This window comes from Engraulis encrasicolus, chromosome 16, assembly GCF_034702125.1.
Source record: "Engraulis encrasicolus isolate BLACKSEA-1 chromosome 16, IST_EnEncr_1.0, whole genome shotgun sequence".
Lineage (NCBI taxonomy): Eukaryota > Metazoa > Chordata > Actinopteri > Clupeiformes > Engraulidae > Engraulis > Engraulis encrasicolus.
Window position 1 is genome coordinate 6,621,716 of NC_085872.1, and position 21,802 is coordinate 6,643,517.

The 21,802-nt window shown below is 43.4% G+C and overlaps 1 protein-coding gene across 2 annotated transcripts in view; it reads right to left on the minus strand.

Annotated features, from left to right (window-relative positions):
• Positions 1–6,239: 6,239 nt before the first annotated feature.
• insra (insulin receptor a) overlaps positions 6,240–21,802 on the minus strand; it is a 79,463-nt gene continuing 63,900 nt past the window's right edge. Inside the window, exons 11-21 of one of the 2 annotated variants that reach the window (XM_063218454.1) lie at positions 18,139–18,416; positions 16,187–16,326; positions 14,837–14,993; positions 14,039–14,141; positions 13,661–13,728; positions 12,707–12,936; positions 11,568–11,678; positions 10,678–10,837; positions 9,834–9,963; positions 8,622–8,756; positions 6,240–8,087 (exon numbers count right to left, since the gene is read on the minus strand). In XM_063218454.1, the coding sequence (XP_063074524.1) occupies positions 7,733–8,087; positions 8,622–8,756; positions 9,834–9,963; positions 10,678–10,837; positions 11,568–11,678; positions 12,707–12,936; positions 13,661–13,728; positions 14,039–14,141; positions 14,837–14,993; positions 16,187–16,326; positions 18,139–18,416 (1,867 nt within the window). In that variant the 3' untranslated portion in view covers positions 6,240–7,732. Of the gene's footprint in view, positions 8,088–8,621; positions 8,757–9,833; positions 9,964–10,677; positions 10,838–10,870; positions 10,960–11,567; positions 11,679–12,706; positions 12,937–13,660; positions 13,729–14,038; positions 14,142–14,836; positions 14,994–16,186; positions 16,327–18,138; positions 18,417–21,802 lie in introns of those variants that run through there. The other variant, XM_063218455.1, reaches the window with a different exon arrangement.

Genomic DNA, 21,802 nt, shown 5'->3' on the forward strand with positions numbered 1-21,802 from the left:
TGTTGTTCTTCACCTAAAAGTTCATGATTATACTCTATGTATGGTACTGTATTTAGGTTACTCAATGCATTCAGTAGACTAAACATTATTCACTAGATGCTCAGAAGTTCTGGATATTTTGAGAAGAGATTGATGACCTAATTAATCTGTAATTCAAAACAGAATGAATAGGTTTAACTATAAGTCAGCTAGAAGTGGTGCTTTGGTGGATGGATACAACCACAAAATGATAAACAGTGAGCTTTCAGTTTGGTTGCATAACAAAACAACACAAAAGTAACCCTAGTATTAATATTATATTTAAAACAAGATAAGTATTAATTTTTCCTGTCTTCAAAAAGGAAAACAATCTTGTTCTGGTTCTTTCGATTATAGGTAGTGCTCTACAGGTGGCATTCATTTCATATAATTCATATGTTCTGTGGGCAGTCATGGATACTCGGTTAGGACGTCAGACTTGTAGCCCAACTTTGGTTGTTGGTTCAACTCCTGACCCGCCAGGATGGTAGGGGAAGTAATTAACCAGTGCTCTCCCCTATGAGCATGGTACCATCCTGCCACATTCGGGAAACACATCGGGATGGGACATGAAGCATTTTGTTTGTGCTTAGTGGGTATGCACATTCGGTAGTCATTCAGTAGTCAGTCAGCATCTGTGCAAATACTGTGAGAACTGCATGGTAGCTTCTTGTGTACTAAGTACTAAGCTGCATTTTCCTCAGCACTTCTACAGTTGTCAAGTGTACCACCTGACAAGCACTGAATAAGATGGCCTGGATGTTCTGTTGACCATCCTCAGCTGGGTCAGCTGATCAGTGCCAGGGTCCTTTCCATTATTATATTATATTATATTATATATTATATTATATTATATTATATATTATATTATATTCCATTTTCCCCACCCTAATTCCAGTCCTCCCTTGTGCTTGTAGCCTCGTGACGACGTTGCAAGATGTTTAATTCAATATCTTGCAAAGCCACAATTCAAAGGTAATTTTCACATTTGTAATCGAGATGTTGAATGAGGAAAAGGTCAGCGGGGAAACTTAATTGTTTTCTCCGCCAAGGAGGGACATCAGTGAAGCGCGAGCACAGGTCGAGGATGGGAGTTAGGACAGTGGATTGTACCCCCAGTATTGGTTTGATTCTTCTCCCTTGATTTCTTCTCATCAAAGCAGACAAATCTCTCTGAAGTCACGTTTTCTGGATAAACCACTGTCCATGGTGCACACTATTGCTGACTGCATAGTGAAGACTTTTGACTCTTAATTGATGAGTATAACCAAATTATTTTTCCCTCCTATTATTTCTGTCAGTCTCCATTTATGTGTTATAATGTAAGTCTTAAGTAGACCTGTAATAAAAAGAACGTAGAGTTGAGTGCCATCTTGTGGAAGAATGAGGGAAAGTGCTCTGAGGCGCTCTACCTGACTACCAGTTGTGTACCTAATAGTCGAGTACATCTATGGCCTTAATACACCAAACCCCCCAAAAAATGATACAAAAGGTTTTTCAACTGATTCCAATACATCCAGTTGTACTTACTAACATACTGAAAATCTAGGAAAATCTAACTTCAGGAAAGGTGTAATTTTCAAGAGCAAAGTTTTTCAAAATAAAGCTTATTACATGATAATTACATTATTAGCTAACTTCAAAAGACCTATTTATTTTATATTGGAAACCCAGAAATGTTGTATTTGTGAAAATGAAATGAAATGTTTTGTCAGCAATATACTGTATACTTGTCAAAATTGCCAGATGCTAACTTCCTTATATTGTTCAACTTCACTATGTCATGATATTTGCATGAATTAACATGTTTTCAGGATCTGTTTGGTTGGAGTGCTGTTAGGCTGGATAAAGACACTACTGCTATGGTAATATCCATGTGCTGTTTGTCAGGGCACATCATCAGTGATGAATCATGGTGTGCTGAACTGAACAGACAGGGGCCACTACTTGTGTAAGAGGGCAAGATGAAATGGTTGGCACGAGGATGGCAATGTCCTGGAAGGAACATGGGGCTTTAGCATAGCTTTCAGATACGCCAGAGTAGGGCCTGCTGTAGTTTTGTAGGGACATTTGCAAAGGTATTATTGCACAAGCTGGAAGACCAGTCAGGAGAGAGTTGCAGTAGTTGAGGTCAGATGGACAGTAGGCCTACCAGAAGTGGAGTCATTTAGGTCAGGCAGTCTGATTATATGTATATTTAAGTTACTGAGAAGCGGCATGACTGGGAAACTGAGGCTATGTGGTCAGAGGATGATAGATGGTCATCAATAATGACACCTCGGTTTCTTGTGCCCTTCTTTGAGGCAACAGCAGAGTCCATATTGAGTTTGATATGGTAGCCTGAATCTTTGCCTGGGATCACCAGCAGTGCTGTTTTAGCGAGGCTCAACTGCATTCCATCATACTTGTGGATAGTTCAAAGAGGCAAGCTGTAAGGTGTGCGTAGACCATGGAGTCATATGTCACAAATTACAGATATGACTGTGCTTCATCAGTGTAACAGTAGTATGAGTATCTGTGAGAACAGATGACATGACCCAGTGACGTGGTGTACATGGCACATAGGTGCCCCAGTATCAGCCCTTAGGATACCCCTGTTGAGAGGCTATGAGTTGAGGACAGCTGACCTTGCCATGATGCATGCTAAGAATGATATTATCAGACTCATAGAATACCTGGGAGAACTTGAGAAACATAAAACTCAATTATTTTAATCTAAGACAGGTCTTAAATCAGGCGCGGAGTGGCCATCGGGAGATCGGGGACTTCTCCCGGTGGGCCGCGGCCGCGAATTGTATTATAGCGGCCGCGTTATGTTCCCAGTCGGCCCCAAAGTGTTTCTTAGTAACATAGTTTCGTTTTCAGTATTTCAAGAACCTGTGATATTTAGATTGGTTACCAAGGAATGGAAATATTAGTAAGTTGTGATTTATTTTCCGATTTCCACATGACTGTTACAGTTTACAGTCTGCCAGTCCAGATTCACTTGCTCTGTGGTTATTGACTTGGGTTACGAACAGACTCCACCAAGTGGTAAGGAGGTGAACTGCAGCTAAGCAGGAAAATACGTTGTACATGTTTTGATGGCATTGGTTTGTTAGAACTAGCGGTAGCTCTATATCTCCTTACAGTCGAAATAATGTTATATCATACATATATTTATATGTGGCACATTTAGGATGTAGCCTATGTAATGTCTGAAGAAATGGAACAAAATAATTACCACACAAGATTCTGATGTGAGCAGTGCTGGGTGTGTAGCCTAAACTGTGGATTAAAATGTAATTGCAAGAAACAAAGACATTTGCTGCGACGAAGACAGTGTTTTAAGGTAGGCCTACACCGTTTGGTTATTAATTTTGTTGACTTTGGGTTGTGCTTTGAAGTAGCCTAGGTTTGGCTTAGTTGCTGCATGGTGGGTTTATTGCACAATGTAGACAGACTTTTTGTAAGCTATAGCCTTCTAAAAATCCCCACACTCAAAACTTTGTGCCAGTGCTCATCCTGTCTTCCTGTTAAAGAGTAAAATTCTAATAGTAAGAGTCTAGGACTTGAAGTGTACTAGTGAGTACCTTATCTTTTATTGTTTGTTTTTTTAAAGTTTGCCTGGGCTTATATCTAGGTCATAGTGGGAGCTACCCCACTTATGCATTTTTGGTTTGTGAATTTTGTTTCTTTATAACTAGTGAAAGAGGGGCAATTACACTGTTTTATTTGTTTTACTATTGAACCTTTTTGGTATTAAAATAAATACTTCTATTTTTAAATATCTTATAGTACTTGTCAGACTCCACTCACTTAAGGTAACTGCATTACAGGTACACATACTTGCTCTAGCTCAACAGGAACCCACTTTGGTCCGCTTATTTATCTGAATGGTAAAGGGAGGGGCTACATAAATGGCTTAATACATAAATGGCTACATAAATGACTCTTTTACGATATTTCAATTGGCCTACAAACTGTCAAAATGACAGTGGAGTGCACATTTTCATGGAACAGTAGCGTGATGTAGCCTAACCTGCAATGTTCTATGGTGAATGCTTTGGACTGTGATGATGGTTGTGTAGGCCTATTTCATCAAGTGTAGGCTACAATTCTCCACTTCAGGTTGATATTTTGACAACACTAATGTCCACATGTAGTACACCTACGACTGCAGATTTCGTGTTTTTTGTCTTTTTGGTTAGGGAACCATGTTGTTCGCGTTGTTGTTGTTGGTTTTTTTTTTTTTGGTGTTGGTGGAGGGGTAAAAAGGGCCGCTAAGGGAAAAATTCTCCCGGTGGGAATACTCTTCCCACTCCGCCCCTGTCTTAAATAACCATGTTTTGAAAAAAATTGCTAGCTGGCGTGTCTGCACAAAGATCTTTAGATTTACTACAAAACAAAATGAGATGTCCATACTCTCTTCTGAAGATATCTTTTGGCTTACTAGAAACAAAATTAAAGAGTAATTTTAAGCCTAGCTTTTTCATTTTTGCATTTTGAAATGTAATGCACATTTCATTAGCCTTAGTCTAATTACCATATTAAAACATAACATTTCAGAAAACTTGCAATACATTTTTTTCTCACAAATATTTGAGTGATCACCGGGTAAGTTTCATGGTGATATTGGCAAGCTAAATTGTTTGGCCTATTCACCTGGAGTGTCTCTCCACCCTTATAATAAGCCTACAGCAGCCATGTTGAAAATAACTAATTTCCCAAAGTCAGATTTTACTAGATTTTTAGTATGTCATTTAGGAGGTCCAATAGTAATAGAATCTGTGAAAAAAACTTTTGTATCATTTTTTTGGGGGTTAAACCCAAAATGTACTCACCTATAAGGCCAAAATCCTTCTCAGTCTCATGCATGGTATTGCATAGTATGGTATTCACAAATATAAGTGGTGCATTTTTTCAAATCTGAAGTGATTTGGACAGTCTGCTCCTGGCTGTTATGATCACGAAGTGATGCAACATGCAATGAGTGTCCAGAATAGTAAATCAACTTAAGTCGCTAGATTCTTTTTCAAATTTCCAAACCAATTCACTTTGCATGTACCTGAGAGGTGAACATAATTATGAGGGGATACCGAAATCAGTTTTAAGAAGAAAAGACCATAATCCATATTATTAACTTTCTGCTATGTACAATATTCCGTCTGCCATTATTGATGTAAAATAGTCATTGTTGATGCCTGAGGAAAATCTATGATCGAAACGTTGCTCCAAATGAAGTCTTTTGCAAGCAGTGTGCAGATCCTTTCCCTCTCCTACACGTAATAGTCATTGTTGGTACACATTCACAAATACATTCATCCACACATACCGAAGAGGAAAAATGGCTTTGGTCATTTCATTTTACACAATGTGGCATATGTTTATTATTTACATTACAGCGGCCTGTACAGTTACAGATGTCATATTGAAAACCCATGAAAAATGGTAAAACGGTGGCCACAGGTGAAAAGCAGCCCCAGTGAGAATAAAACCATGTATGTGTATGTGTGTTTGTGTAGTAACACTTGCATTGGATCAATGAACTTGTGCAACCAAATGTCCGATGATTCATCATCCCCGAAACACACAGAGGCAGACAGGGACTGGAAGGCATCTGGTATGTATGTAAAATCCATCCACAGCAGACAAACAACTGAGGCTCTGCCCTGACAATGCTGTTCACTTGCGAAGAGCCAGCCTCAGTCCACGGTTGGTCCCTTCTCCTTTGGGTTCGGGACCTTCTTTCTTCTTCCTTTTCTTTTTTTTCCTTTTTTTTTTAGACACAAACACCTCTGCTGGGTAACTGTTCCTGAGTAATGCATTCATGTACACAGACATTTTTTTATTTATAATATATTTTCTTTTCTTTTTTTTTACGAAAAAATAAATCTTAGTCCATACCAGTTCTTTCTCTGTCTTTTACATGAACTGACATTCCAGCTTATCTACTTGCGATGAGAATCAAAGTGTAAAAATAAGTATCTTTCCTTTTAACAAAATACCTCTTGTCCCCTTCGGTGGACATTCCTTCATTACTTTCAGGCTGGCTGAACTCATCCTGGGTTCTGAAAATGTAGTGTCTGTTTTTCTTAAGGATACACCTGTGTGTGTGTGGACATACACATTTTTTCTTTCGACAGTGATGCCAACAAAAACGAACAGACAACGGAGACCCACGGTCAAGCTTGTGCGAGTGCTCTATCCCACACAAAGAAATGACAACCATGCCCAGGGGCTCTTGTCGAACGCACCGCCTGCTGTCCTCCTGGTTTTATTTACAGCAGTGTTTTCAAAATGATATCAAGGGCTGACATCTGAAGCCAAAGGCAACTAAAATACTCCTCCTGTGTCTGATACAAAAACAAAAGAAAGAGAGAAAGAAAAAAAAACAAACATAAAATGTAAAAGAAAACGAGCAATTGGTGCGATTGGCAGATGAGAGATTCAGAGGATGATTAGTAGGATTGTTGTTGGATTAGAAAAAATAAAGATTAGAGACAAACGTAAAAGCATCTCTACAAACAGCAACAACCTCTTTTTTCAATGACAACATATCACTATGTACAAAAACATCAATATAATATTTATATATACTTTTCATCTTCTATCCCCACTAATATATAACAAAGCAGCAGCTATTGGTCAATCTGAGGAACCCCGGTCAAATGTCTTGAAAACAGTTTAAATATCCTTCAGCTGTAATGTAAGAACACAAGAGGAAAAAGAAACAAAATAAAAAGAAAAGAAAACGCAAATAAATTAAAAGCAATGTCCCTAAAATAACAGACAACTGTTCATTCTCTGTGACTGTTTGGAATACTGAGGGGAAGGGGGTTGTCATGACAACAGAGGAGGGGGAGCAGGTGGCTCCTAGCACTCTCATCCGCACGGCTCCTCAGCCAAGAGTTTTGTTCGTGGATGGGCAGAGCAGGACCACCTCCCCCCACAGTTCCCAGAAATCTCATGCTTTTATTTGCCACTGACATCTTGAAGACAGAGAGCACAAGACACACTCACATCACACACCTTTCACTGTTCTGTTAAGTTCGTAGGCCACCGATACGTTAAGGCCACTTCAGCGCCTGGAGAGGAACCCAGCGAGGGAGGGGGTTGCACTGGATATGTGCGGGGTGTGTGTGTGTGTGTGTGTGTGTGAATGTACGTGTATGTGTGTGAGGGGGACTGTTGCCATGGGTGACAGTCTGTGTAAGGATAAAGTAAAGCAGCCTTTTTGGTTTAGTCAAAATGAGGTTCATTTCACAGTTTGTTCCATTTGACCAGTCCTGGAAACTTGGCAATAATTTCTTTTTTTCTTTATAAAAAAAAATAAAAAATAAAAACAAAATACAGTCAGGTGAGAGGCGAAAATGTTTTTGTCTTTTAGCTAAAATACAAAACCGGGCAGAAATCCCCTCCGCTGACATAGTGTGGCAGCAGAGAGAATAGAAGAAGAGGAGGAAAAAAAAAGTCCTGAGATCGTCTGATTTTTTCTTAAGGGCCACTGTAGAGCGTGATAAAAAGGAAAATCTATGAAATGAAGAAAAAAAACAAAAAGAAAAACCATAATATATATATAATATATAGACGAAGCTGTGTAATTTCTCTGTTGGGGTAGTGGGACAGTCAAAAAGTGTGGCGGGGTGTTTTTTGGGGGGGAGGGGAGGGGATGGGGGCAAAGGCAAGATCAGGGCCAGGGCTAGGGCAATGGAGGTAGGAAGGTAGGTGTGTATTAGGAAGGGCTGGAGCGTGGCAGGGAGAGTATGCGTCCATTCTTTTTGCCGCCGTTCATGTGCGTGTAGGGCACGTGCTCCTCGTAGCTCCCCCGCAGGCCCACTGACGAGCCCTCGTCCCCCGCCAGGCTGGACTCGCGCTGCGAGTACGACGACGGGTCCAGCGGGATGCTCTCCATGTTCTCCAGGTCCAAGTCGAAGTCCTCGGTCTCCGGCGGCTTGTTCTCCTCGCTGTAGTAGAAGGACATCTCCTGGAAGGAAGGGTGCAGGTCCTCCCGAATCATCTCGATCACCTCCTGGAAGGGCGGCCGCATCTTCGGGTTGTAGTGCCAGCACATCTGCATCAGGCTGTGCCTGTGGAGCGGAGAGGACACAGGAGGAGGGGAGGGGAGGGGAGAGGAGAGGAGAGGAGAGGAGAGGAGAGGAGAGGAGGGGAGGGGAGGGGAGAGGAGGGGAGAGGAGAGGAGAGGAGAGGAGAGGAGAGGAGAGGAGATGAGATGAGATGAGATGAGATGAGATGAGATGAGATGAGATGAGATGAGATGAGATGAGTTGAAGGGAAGGGAGAAGAAAGAAGAGGAGAGGACAGGGGAGAGGAGAGGAGAAGGGAGGAGAGGGGAGGACATAGGAAAAGAGGAGGAGATGAGAGGAGAGGAAAGGAGAACAAAGGGGAGAGAACAAAAGAGGAGGTGAGTTGCCCTGTACTATCATGACATACTTGTGACACGTTTCTAACCATTTACTCCATTGTGTGATGCAAATACAAAACATTAGATTTTACCTTGGTCTAAAAACAGGGCAAAATAATAATGCATAGTACATAACATGAAACACTTCTCCAAAAGCGCTACTTCTTCCAACACACAGTGAGACTGAGACCATACTTACAGGCGGTCTGGACAGTTCTCTGGGCGATCCAGGTATCCCCCCTCCATGACGAACTTGAGCACCTGCTCGTTGGACAGGCCCTGGTAGGGCTGCTCCGCCAGGGTGCTGATCTCCCACAGCACCACACCAAACGACCTGCAGGGGGCGGCAATCAGCCAGCATGGGTTAGGTATGGAGGACACGCGCATAGCAAACATCAGGGCTCTAAATGAACACTCGCCAACCGGACAAATGCTGGTGAAATTTGGCTGGTAGAAAAGAGAACTTATTAGTCACTATGACCCATTAGTGAGTGCTTGGCTATTAAGATTAACATCTACTAGCCATTTCAGCTGGTAATGAAAAAAGTTTTAATTTAGAGCCTTAGAAAACATTACATTACACTAAGCTCACGCTATTGTCCAAAGTGATTTACAGATATTTACAGGGTACTGGTAAAAGTAATCAACCAGTGTTTTCCACTATCCTCCTCAACGACTGAGGTACCCTGAGCATGGTACAGTCACACTGCACTGCTCCCTTGGGGCGCCATTGGGGGCTGCCCTTTTGCACGGATGAGGCATTAATACAATTTCGTTGAGTGCAGTGTGCACTCGTGTGCTGTGTCACTATGACAATGAAAGTTGGTGTTTCCCAGCTGGGCCTTCACCTTTCTTTCCCTTTCCAATGTGGGGCTGCCTAGGGAGGTGCCTTGCTCATGGGCACTTCGGCCATGGATGGAGGTGGCTCATCTCAAGACCACCTCCCTAATCAGTAGGCCACCACAGCTGCCCAAAACCATACAACTCCTGCATGCACTCATGAGTATTTGTTGCAGTGTTAATTCAACACTTAGTGGAATTTAACACCCATGGTGTAGGCCCTACTACTCCCTGTGCTGAATGAACACTGCTACAGTTACTGTGCATGTGATTTTGAATATTCACTAAATAATGTGTTATTTGTTAAATGTTCCTCTAAATCTTTTCCACACAATGAAACACAGAACAGCACTTGTATGTGTGTGTGTGTGTGTGTGTGTGTGTGTGTGTGTGTGTGTGTGTGTGTGTGTGTGCACATATATGTGCTTGTGTGTGTGTGTGTGTGTGTGTGTGTGTGTGTGTGTGTGTGTGTGTGTGTGTGTGTGTGTGTGTGTGTGTGTGTGTGTGTGTGTGAGTGTGAGTGTGTGTGAGTGTGAGTGTGAGTGTGTGCATGCCTGTGTACTCTACTCACCAGCAATCTGAGTGGGCGGTGAAGACCCCGTCCTTAAGCGACTCGGGGGCCATCCACCTGACCGGCAGCAGCCCCTTCCCTCCCTTCCTGTAGTAATCCGTCTCGTAGATATCCCTCGTCATGCCGAAATCTGACAAGGACACAATGATGGCAAAAAATGAGAGAAAATTCTCTGACTAAGGCACTCCAAATTAAAATGTCTTTATCATTTAGGACAAGTCCTACTATGGACATATCTAAAAAGGCCCACACGTAGCGGCATGAGTGCCTTCTTCAGGGCAGTGACACAATTAGATGCTTAAAGGGGGAGGGGGGCTTTTCAAGCCTAAAAAAACCCGAGATAGTGCAGTGAAGATAGTGACAGGAAGCAAGTTGGGAGAGACAGGGGAGGGTCGGCAAAGGACCCGAGCCGGAATCTAACCCGGGTCAGCCGCGTTAAGACGAGTGCTCTACCGTTAGTGCCACGGTAGGGCCTAGATGCTTAATTATTAATCACAGACACCAGATTAACACGTACAGTTCATGTTGAAATGTCAACATAACCGCCTTTGATTATGTGAGCGTGTCAACTGAAGGAATGTGTCATGAACTCTTTATTGAGTAACTGTGGGGTGTGTATTTTAATGTGCATATTGCTTTGCGTGCAACTAAGGGATAAGCCGATATTGTCTCATGTCAGAGTACAGCCACATAGGGATTACATTACAACCAGTATTTGTCTTGCACAAGACCATCCACATGAAATCTTCTGAAGTTTTTTCTTTGAATAGTCCTGTTCTCTTTGTGAGACCGTGTGTGTGCGTATGCGTGTGTGTGTGTGTGTGTGTGTGTGTGTGTTCCTCACCTCCTATCTTGACGGTCAGGTCCTCTGCCACCATGCAGTTCCTGGCGGCCAGGTCTCTGTGTACGAACTTCTTGGCGTTGAGGTAGGCCATGCCGTCCGCAATCTCAGCCGCCATCTGGATCATCTCCTTCAGGGTCGGGGGAGGACGCCCAGGGTTGTTCTGACAAGCCGAGGCAGAAACATACATATTTACGTGAACAAAATTTAAAATTGATCATACACACAGACACAAATTAAGCCATTGCAACATTACAGGGTTGGAGGAAGACGACCGGGGTTGTTCTGACGGGAGGAGGCAGACAGATAGTTTTGTTTTACAAAGTGTGCTCAACTTTGTTTTTTTTGTTTGTTTCTTTTCACAAAAGGTCTACGCAGAAGAAGGCTCAGGCCGAAACGTCTGTGCGCCTTTTTCAGTGTGCCCCACTGAAAAAAAAATACAAGCTTTGCAGTCGAGTGTGCGACTTTTCTTCAAGAAAAGTAGACAGATACACATTTACTTCTCCGTTTGGGATCACAGTTTGAAATTGACCAGACACAAATTTAGCTATTGCAAAGTTACTCAGACGTGACTCTGGGAACTGACAGCTACACTCGTTGACCACATCAAAGAGTTCTTATGGCTAAACACAGCATCTTCTTCAAATATCTCTCTCTCTTACAAGCACACGCACGCGCACACGCGCGCGCACGCGCACACACACACACACACACACACACACACACACACACACACACACACACACACACACACACACACACACACACACACACACACACACACACACACACACACACACACAAATGAAGTACAATTGTTTAAACTACAACAAGATCAGAACAGTCTGCCATTCAGCTGAGGGTTCAAATCATGTCAGGTGAGTGTAGTGTACCTCCGCGTCGGGGCGCAGGGAGCGCAGGAAGCTCTTCAGGTCGCCATGCGTCATCAGCTCCATGACAACCAGGGTGGGCTGTCCCTTGGATACCACACCAAGAAGCCTCACCTGCACACAAGAGACGTTGGGAGGTTGAACACAACACAATTAATACCTTGACTGTGGATCATCAATCTTGCTGTCTGGTGAAACACAATTGAAATACTCTGTAATGCTTGTTATGCATTTCGTTTGTATATCTATGTACACTTTATTTGTATGTATAAAAAAACTTTGACGCATAGTTTAGTGTCATCTTTGCACTGTTTGTGGCCTTGCCATTTAGTTTCATTGTACAAAGAACTGTATGATAAAAGTCTTGAGGTTCAACATCTGTCCAGGTAGGGCAGTGGAGATTGTGGTTAACTCTTGCCCTGGTTGCTGCTACTGTATGTCATGGTGTGTGTGTGTGTGTGTGTGTGTGTGTGTGTGTGTGTGTGTGTGTGTGTGTGTATCTAAATAAATCCTCTGGCTTATGAATTTAGAGTTGACCTTTATTGCATTGGCTGTGGTCTGCTGGGGATACACCCTACTACACGTCAGCCTGTGCAGGGGACCGTTCGACTTGCTGAATGACTTTTAAAGACTTATATAACCTACCAGTAACAACTACACGTGAACTTCCACCCCATTCAGTGCTTTTCAACAGCAATTTCTGCTAAAGATTTAGAAATTCATTAAAGTCACTATTATTGTTGGTAGTATTACTACGAACTGACACACTCCCCCCCCCACGAACATACACACACACGCGCGCGCACGCACACACACGCACGCAACCACACGTTATGATTATTTACAATTATTACTTGCCATTATTGACATTGCTTACTATGATTATTAGTATCATCATCATTATTACTAATGTTAATACTAATGTTGCTATTATTATTGTATAACAAGAAATAATATTGCTACTATTGCGTATTATTATTATCATTGTTATAATTATTCTTCTTCTTAGGGTATTTTTATATTAATATTACCGTTGCTGCGTACCACATGGTGGCAACATAAGGCTTTTATTATCACTAGTATTACCACCATTGTTATTGTTATTAAATAATAACATTCATAATATTACTGCTGCTGCGTACCACGTGGTGGCAGGTGAAGGCCTTCATGACGGAAGCCTCGTTGAGGAACTCGATGCGTTCCCTCAGGCTGGCCGACTCGTTCACCGTCTTCACCGCCACACGCGTCTGCGACTCGCCCTTCACGATGTCCTTGGCGATACCCTCGTACACCATTCCGAACGAGCCCTGCCCAAGCTCCCGAAGCAGGTTGATCTTGTCACGTGGAACCTCCCAGTCATCCGGCTCATACACTAAACACACAAACGCATTACGTTACATTACATTACATTTGGGAGAGGCTTTTATCCAACACGACTTACAAGCGAGGGCATAAGCCATACCAACAGCACAATACATACAATCAGGGCTATAAATGAACTTCTTTATATCACCAGCCACTTTGGCTAGTACATGTTAGTGGGTGTTATGTTAAGTTTTGCTTTCTACCAGCCAAAATAAATTTTGGCCAGCATTTGCCCGGTTGGCTAGTGTTAATTTAGAGCCCTGATTACATTACCTTTGTCAGATGCTTTTATCTTAAGCGACTTACAATCATAGAATACATACGTTGTCATAAAACACAATTGCACAATGCATAAAATACAATACAATTATAATACAATATACAGCACACACAGACTGGGAGGCAGGTAAAAGGTACGAGACCAGGTTAAATCAGCTCCCTCTTTCTTGATCTGGAACGAATTGGACAACAGCAGATGATGGATGTTGGAAGTCGTATGCTATTTACACAGCCTCTCACTGCTTCGGCGTGTGTGTGTGTGTGTGTGTGTGTGTGTGTGTGTGTGTGTGCGTGTGTGCGCGCGCGCCATGGTTGCGTATGTGTTTAAGTCTGTGCCTGTGTAAAAATAACAAGTGAGGCCACAAGTTCGCAACATGTGAAGTTGCTCTGGTTCGTCAATATGCGATTAGGCTGTGATTGGCTGGCTGGTGATAAATGAGAAAGTATCTCACCTTCGTCTGGGCTGAGGTACTCTGGGTTGGGCGACGTGTACAGGCGTCCAGTGGGACCCTCCGTTTGCCTTTTGAGTACACACACACACACACACACACACACACACACACACACACACACACACACACACACACACACACAGTATCAGTACCGCGATAACAGGCACACCAGGTACAGCAGCACCAACACCACCATGACATCCACCGCAGTCAACAATGTACCACAAACATATGAATGCAGAAGATCAGATTCAAACTAAAAGTCCTCCTGAAGAAAATCTCTCTAAGAAAAGGTGGGGAACACCACAATGCCAATAGTGATATAAAATAAATGTATATAAACATTCATGAATTTAAGAACAGGCGAATGCAACTTACTTTTTCTTGAAAACGACGAAGCCAACACACATCACTACAAACAGAAGGCAGATGCAGATGACGGGTCCGATGACAATCTTCAGCATACTGGTCGGGTCCACTCCTGTCAGCAAACAGACACGCACACAAAAGGTGTAAATATGTCAAGTTTGATTAAGTGGTCAGTGCAGTTCTCTACAACACAGTGGCCAACAGTCCTCTATTGAATCAAAGATGCCTGGCGTAACATGAAAAAGGCCCATCTTCAAACAAATAGAGTGGGAGGATGTTTTGGAAATCAAGTGGGTCAGGGTTTTTTTTTTTTTAAATGTATATATATATATTTTGACTTTTTAATTTTTTTGAATGATAGGACAGTGAAGGTGGTGACAGGAAGCGAGTGGTGAGAGAGAGACGGGGAAGGGCCGGCAAAGGACCCAGGCCGGGAATCGAACCTGGGTCCGCCGCATGGCAGACGAGTGCCCTACTGTTCGGCCACGGCAGGACCGTGTGTCAGGGTTTAAGGAGGGAGTCATATAGTGTATAATTGGGGCTCTGTGATGAGGCGCTGCTCTGCCCTCCTGTGGAGCTCTGAGGGAGAGCACCACACTGCACTCTGGGGCAGAGACACCACTCACACTACCTACCAGGTACCAGTACCACACACACTCACACTTCTACAAACACATATTTGCAATAATAACAATAATAGTAATACTACTACTACTGCTACTAATAAGGCAAAACAGCCCGCTCTCAGCATGCATGTGTACGCCCCAACCCAACAGTGTGCAGAGTAGAAGTCAGGTTGATGCTTACGGTCTTGCACGAAGAAGTGCGTGGGCTCAGTCCAGGAGCCGTTGCCGGCAAGGGAGGTGGGTCGGATCCGCACCGTATAGTTCCCAGGGTGCACCACTCGGAGCTTGCAGCCGCCGTCCGTCTTGTAGCTCTGTCTGGACACACACTGCAGCAGCTCCTGCAACAGCACGCGGGCACAGGCACACACAATATTGTCAATACTCCAAAGCCAGGCTCAAACTATAGGCTAAAACTACACTCATCCAATTTTGACGTTGGGTTGTGCCACACACGTACAGAGTTGCAATTGTCAATCTTATCTCTGACTGTAAACACAGAGACAATACCCATCTGTCTATTTCGAGGCAGATTTGTGTAAATTGAGCACGCCTTAATTGAGGGGCTCCCAATCTTTTCCAACTTGGGGCCCTCTCACAAATGTTTGCAGATCACCTCTGACCCAAACAACTCAAAGACAACAGCACCCCCCACCCCACACACACACACCGACACACACACACACACACACAAACAAATATTATTTATTTCGATTTCCAGCATTTTTTTTCACAGCCCACTTGGAGTACTTTCACGCACCAGTGGGCCCAGGCACACAGTTTTCATGCAGAAAATTAACTCTTACAAAGCTTCTGAACAAATTATTATTTTCCATAACTTTCTCACAGTCTGATAATGGATTTTTTTGTTTTCCACATTTTTCACGACCAAACATACCCTGTACCCTAGAGGTCACAAGCACAAAGCATTCTCAGTAGACCCTGGATTCATTGGACTGCTACTATGCATGAGTACTATGTTGCTTTAGTAGTATATAGTTTTTTGTTGTTGTTGTTTTTAAATCCAATTAAGAATAGACAAACTTAAAAAACAAAATCATCTAAACTGAGATGTTTGTTGATGTTCAACCTGTTAATTTTAAAAGCGCTTTTCCCCATAACATGACTCCCACTCTGTCTGTGTGTACTCATATCCATGGAAACAAGCCCAAAAAAACACTCCCAATGTTCCGAGAGCCAGGCGCCCTGCAGTGAGTATTGCTCAGAGCAATACCGATTAGTCCAGTGGTGAGCGCTGAGACACACAACACGCCAACAAACAAGGACAGCAGCCAGCACCCCCTCCACCCCCACCCCCCTCATTATGAGGCCTATTGCATTATGGGTAAATCATGGTGGAGGAGAGGGCACAGTCAACCTCTTTCGCCCAATATTCAAATGAAAAGCAACAAAATGTTTTTCTTGAGGTGGCTAGAGAAGAATACTAACACTAGCTACACACGTGTAGTGCAACCTTGTATAATTTCTTTCCATTCCTTGTGTTTGTGTGAAGATGCCAGGAGTTTACACATACCTCAGTGTCTCCGAGTCTCTTGTAGCTGACCTCGTAGAGGATGATCATGCCGTTGGGGTCTTTAGGTTCGTTCCACTTGATGTGTGCCGTGTAGTCGGTGACCTCGAAGGCGATGGGACCCGGAATGTAATCCGCTCGCACTGTTTCAAGACAAGGGCAATAAAAAGATGAGCTTGTTTAAAGATGAGTGTAATAAAAAAAACGCTTTATGCAAGATGCAGCCTCTTTTTTTTTGGGGGGGGGGGTCTTTTTCGACTTTATTTGATAGGATCGTGTGAGAGGTGGACAGGAAGCGAATTGGGAGAGAGACGGGGAGGGGTCGGCAAAGGACCTGGGCCGGGAATCAAACCCGGGTCAGTCGCATGGCAGACGAGTGCCCTAACTGTTGGCCATGGCAGGGCCTCTTTTTTGAAAAATTGAGTTGAACATTTGGGCACCCCCAGAGTCGAAGAGGTAGAAATTGAGGTACAGAGTAAGGACATTAGAACGAAAAAATTATAAAAATAATAATAAAAGCATATACAAATTCATCATTTTGTTACTGTGTTTGACCAATACCAGCAACAAGCATAATAAATATTTAAATGAAAAGAAAGAAGCAAATGGGATGAGTCAGAGGGACGTGGTGACCGTGGATGGTGCATTAGTGTGTGCCTATTTTCTGCCATTTTCCATTCATTGATGTGTTGACAGTGCTTTAGCCCTCTTCCCCACTGAGCTGTGGATTACTCTCCTACATGATAAAAGCCCCCTCATTTCCTGTAGTACTGTTATTTATTTTTCTCATTATGAACTCCTGTCCCGTACTCAAGGCTGATTGGTTTAAGGAACAAAAATAACGCAGCAAAACAACAGGCTTTGGAGAAGGGGTGGATCAAAAACACTAAGGACATCCATTGTGAGGTTTTTTTGTATGGGTAACATAAAAACACATGCATTTGTGCATGTATGTATGTATTTATGTTTGAATGAACCTGTTTATATGTTATGTTTTGTTATGTGTGTATGTGTGATAAAGCTCCATCTCACTGTACGAGGTTCAGCACATCCTTCTTACCTCCCAAACGCTTCAAGAGAAAGTGATTCATGGATTAACTATCTCAGTCTCCTGACCTTATCCACACTGAAAACCTCTTATAGGTGCTTAATCAGTGGCTCTATGCCGTTAGAAAGCAATACACAAGCAAGGGGAAGTTGGAACTTCGTACTCAGCAAGCTATGTCCGACTTAGACAGTTCTAAAAAGGAACAATTAGCACTGTTTTAAGTATTCAAGACCAGTTAAGGTAAAGGAGTCAATGAAGGGTATAAATAAGATGCAAGGAAGATGGCTATGGGCTTATACTAGAGGATAAACATTAAAGGAATACTAGACTTGCATATTTTTAATTGAATCACCTCCAAATGTATGGATAAATAGGTAAAAACTCCCAAAAACGCAAACCTCCTTATCCACCTATTTTTTTTTATATACATTTTTCCACTTAAAATTGGTAATATTAATCGTAGCTTGTAAAAAAATGGTCAGTAATTGTACGCTCATGCTTGGATGTCACCATAAAAAGTAGAAAGAAACAGCACCAAAATGTTTCCAGTTATCACCAAAAGAACATGGTTGCATAATAGCCATAGCTTCGCTGTTAGTACTTATGCTCTGGTGTGTCTGTGTGTGTGTGTGTGTGTGTGTGTGTGTGTGTGTGTGTGTGTGTGTGTGTGTGTGTGTGTGTGTGTGTGTGTGTGTGTGTGTAGGTGTGTGTGTGTGTGTGTGTGTGTTTGTATGTGCACGTGTAGGTGTGTGTGTGTGTGTGTTTGTATGTGCACGTGTAGGTGTGTGTGTGTGTGTGTTTGTATGTGCACGTGTAGGTGTGTGTGTTTGTATGTGCACGTGTAGGTGTGTGTGTGTGTGTGTGTGTGTGTATGTGTGTGTGTGTGTGTAGATGCTATAGTACGTACGCTCGGGCATGGTGCGTGCGCTGACGTAGGCGGCCATGCTGCAGCGCGAGGGGTCGGTCTCGTGGTTGCAGGCGTGGATCTCGATCTGGTAGCTGGTGAAGTGGCGCAGGTTGGAGATGACGGTGGACTCCTTGTTGATGACCTTGAGCTCCAGCCTATTGGGCTCGGGGTCCTCCTCGGGGCCGTGCGGCGGCGGCCGGCTCTGGGCGCTTGATGGGGTCGTCACGATAACGGAGCGGTTCGCTACGCTGCCTAGCGACCGGCGCTGACGGGACGGCCTGTCGAATACAAGGGTGGGGGGAGGAGAGGAGAATGGAAGGTGGAAGAGAGTGAGGAAAAGTTTGTTTGTTAGTGCAAATACAGTCATCATAACGGATGACACACAATGCACACACTTACCATTCCTGACAACACAATAAATGTTAGCCAGAGTACAGAGAGATGAACTAAACTAACACCAGCGTGTGATCTTAGCTGTGCAACAGAGGGCATACCGTACAATCTACACAAGAAAAACAGAACAACAAGAACAGGGCAATGTGGTACAAAGTAAGTCGAGAACACAGCCTATTTGAGTCGTTGAGGACAAGAAAAGCTAAAAGAACCCGAGGTGAGTTATGGTTCAGTGGGACAATGTTTGGCTTAAGCTGTGTGGCGAGTGATCTGTACACCAGACTGGGAGTTTGAAGGGACCCGTCATCACTGCATCCCTTAGCACAGCACTTTAACACGCACGCACGCATGCACACACGCATGCACGCACACACACAAACACTGTTAGTTTTCAATAACTCTGGACAAAAGCATCTGCTAAATTCAATGTCAAAAATATGAAAAGGAACAGGCTATGAACTACGGCTGTATTCACGTTCATTCACTATATTCACTAGATTGCACAGTGACAGAAAGTACATGTTGGGGGATTAAGTCCCAAAATTGTACCAGGAGAGGGGCAAAGTTTTTGATGTCTCTTTCAGCATCATGTCAGATATTATGAATGGTGAATGGTTTGTATTTTGAAGTTTCTTATGCAAACTGTCTTCGACTGATTTTTTTCTCCTCAAACATTAAATGATTTCAAATAGTCTCCACAACTTTTTCAATTAGGTAGGCTAATAAGTGAACACATTTAACACTGTTAACAACAGAAACTGAAAACAAAGCAACCAATGATGGTAAAATACAACTTCCTTGGGAGGAAGTAATGAAACTCAGTCAACAGCACAACTTCAACTGAGCTACAGAAAGAACAGCATCTCAACACAGGCCACAAGTGATATCACCAGTTGGCCACCAGATGGCAGAAGGCGTACACCATACAGGCCTGTGTGTATGAACTCCCGCAGACTTACCATCATGACCTGCATACGTTGACCTTTTCATTAGGTTCTACACACAACAGATGAGAGACGGGGTGAATGCTTCTCAGCTCAAGTTGTGGCGGAGGGACGCAAAACCCAGTACGTTGTTTGGGCTGGCTGCCAGGGTGTTTCTAGGCAGCCAGGGCCAGAGGCTTTTTTTAGTCCAAAATAAAACCACCAGGGACGCCTTCAGCACGGTGGATTTGCACAACCCCACTCTCTCTCAACTCCCTTCCCAAAACCGCGCCAAGAGAACTTCTCTGCACTGCATCTGCTCTATGTTTTGTTGAAGGGGACACTTATTTTATGGTGGAGAAATCGTAACCTGAGATGCATACAGTAGATGTGTCCTGCTATATCAGAAGCAGTAAGTATCGGCAGGGACAATTCTTGATCCTCAAGAATCCTTTTGAACTGTCATTTTCAAGTCACTACATTCTGCCTTGCACTCAGCACTGACACCGCACTGCACTGAAATATTCACTCGTTTCACTAAAATGTACTGGTATGTATGTAGGCAAACACGACTGACACGCCCCTGTATGTGGTGAACATTTAAGAGAAAGAGCTCTGCCACTGTGGGGCAGCGAGACGGTAGACCATAACATACATGCATACTGCAATTAATACCACAACATAGCATTATTTTATTTTTATTGCGTGCAGCATTTAATGAAGTCAACAACAGTCTTCACAGACTGTATTGCCACTGCAAGCCTGGCGTAGTGGCATCAGCTCTCTGTAATCTTTCCAAACTTCAAAAGAGGTTCCCCACTCCCAATTTTGGTCTATGCTAAATGTAATGTCATGAAATCAGTGTTTAAACCCCCAAGATCGAGACCCTCTGTATGATATTAGAGGTTTGCATGTGATGGCAGACACCTTTGATTCACTTGAATGCATTTGAAACAGGAAAAGTAGCATCTGGTGACAACACTGACCCTGACGGCTCTTTTTGTGTTATCCTTTTGACACAATGTGCAAACATGCATCAAAAAATATGTATTTGTCTTCTCCTATTTATTTTACAGTGTGCTGCCGGAAAGTTTTTGATTTGCCGTCTCGTCGTGACCCAAGATGCACTTGGTCACGTTGTCAGGAGGTGGGGCCAATGCTTCCGGCAGGTGTTATGGCTACGTGAAGAAGGTAGTCGAGGTAACGGGGCGCATGGTGACGACAGAAGGGGGGGGTGGGCAAGCCACATTCCTCACATCACGCCACCTGCTCTCAACACGGGCCACTGACTGAAGGCCACAGACACGGTCTAAGAAACACACACACACACAGGCACAAGCACCCAAGGCTACAAACATGCGGAATAAAAGGAGGCTACGTTGTGTTCAAGAACCTTGAACATACAGGTTTGACACACTGTAGCAACTTCGAACGCTCTCCCAGCCCTTTCCTTGTCATCGAGCCAAATGTCCCTCAATGGCATGGAATGTACACCAACAAACACACACACACACGCGCGCACACGCACCAAGCACTGCAATGATTAAAGTCTATGAATGAAAGGGCAGTTCTTGTAGTGTAGTTGAAGGCTAAACTGTGGGTAATGACATACAGTAACTGAGCTGGACTAAGCTGACTGAGCCAAAGAGGGCAAGGGGGCACAATCTTGACTCTGCATACGAGCACAGTCCAATTGACTGCATGCTCTTTGGGTAGTGTGGGTCAGTGTGCATGGTGCACAGTGGTTAACATGCATGCTGCCCCACAAAGGCAAAAGATTTCAACTGTCCAGTGTGAAAATTTGACAAAAAAACAATACCATTGTCTCTCCGTGTGATGACGACGTCAGTCTAGTTCCTCAAATCTCATTGATATTCCACATGTCACAGCAAAAAAAAACAAGTGTGCACCTGTGCTAGTGTTGACAACACACACACAGATATATTCATCAATGTCTGCAATTACAGCAATTTCAGTGACAAATAAAAAGGATTGAGAGCTTGCAACTTCTACAACTTCTGATTTATGTGCCTGGCGCATGTGGTGTGTGCCTATCTTGGACTATCAAGTCCTTGTGGCTGCTGCTTGTCAGTCCCAGAGGATGAAGACTAGATGCATAGATTCTACATGTCAAAAAGACTGTGGCACCACATACATGTGCACACCTTCCACAAATGTTGAGTGTTCTGCCAGAATTAGTACCTGATGAGGAGGATTAGCTGCATCCTACATGTCAAAAGAAGTGTAGGGCCACCACTACATGTCAAAAACATGGCACAGCATGTGGTTAGGGCAGTGGTCTTAAGATCACAGGACTGCCAGTTCAAATACCACCCTTACCTCTCCCT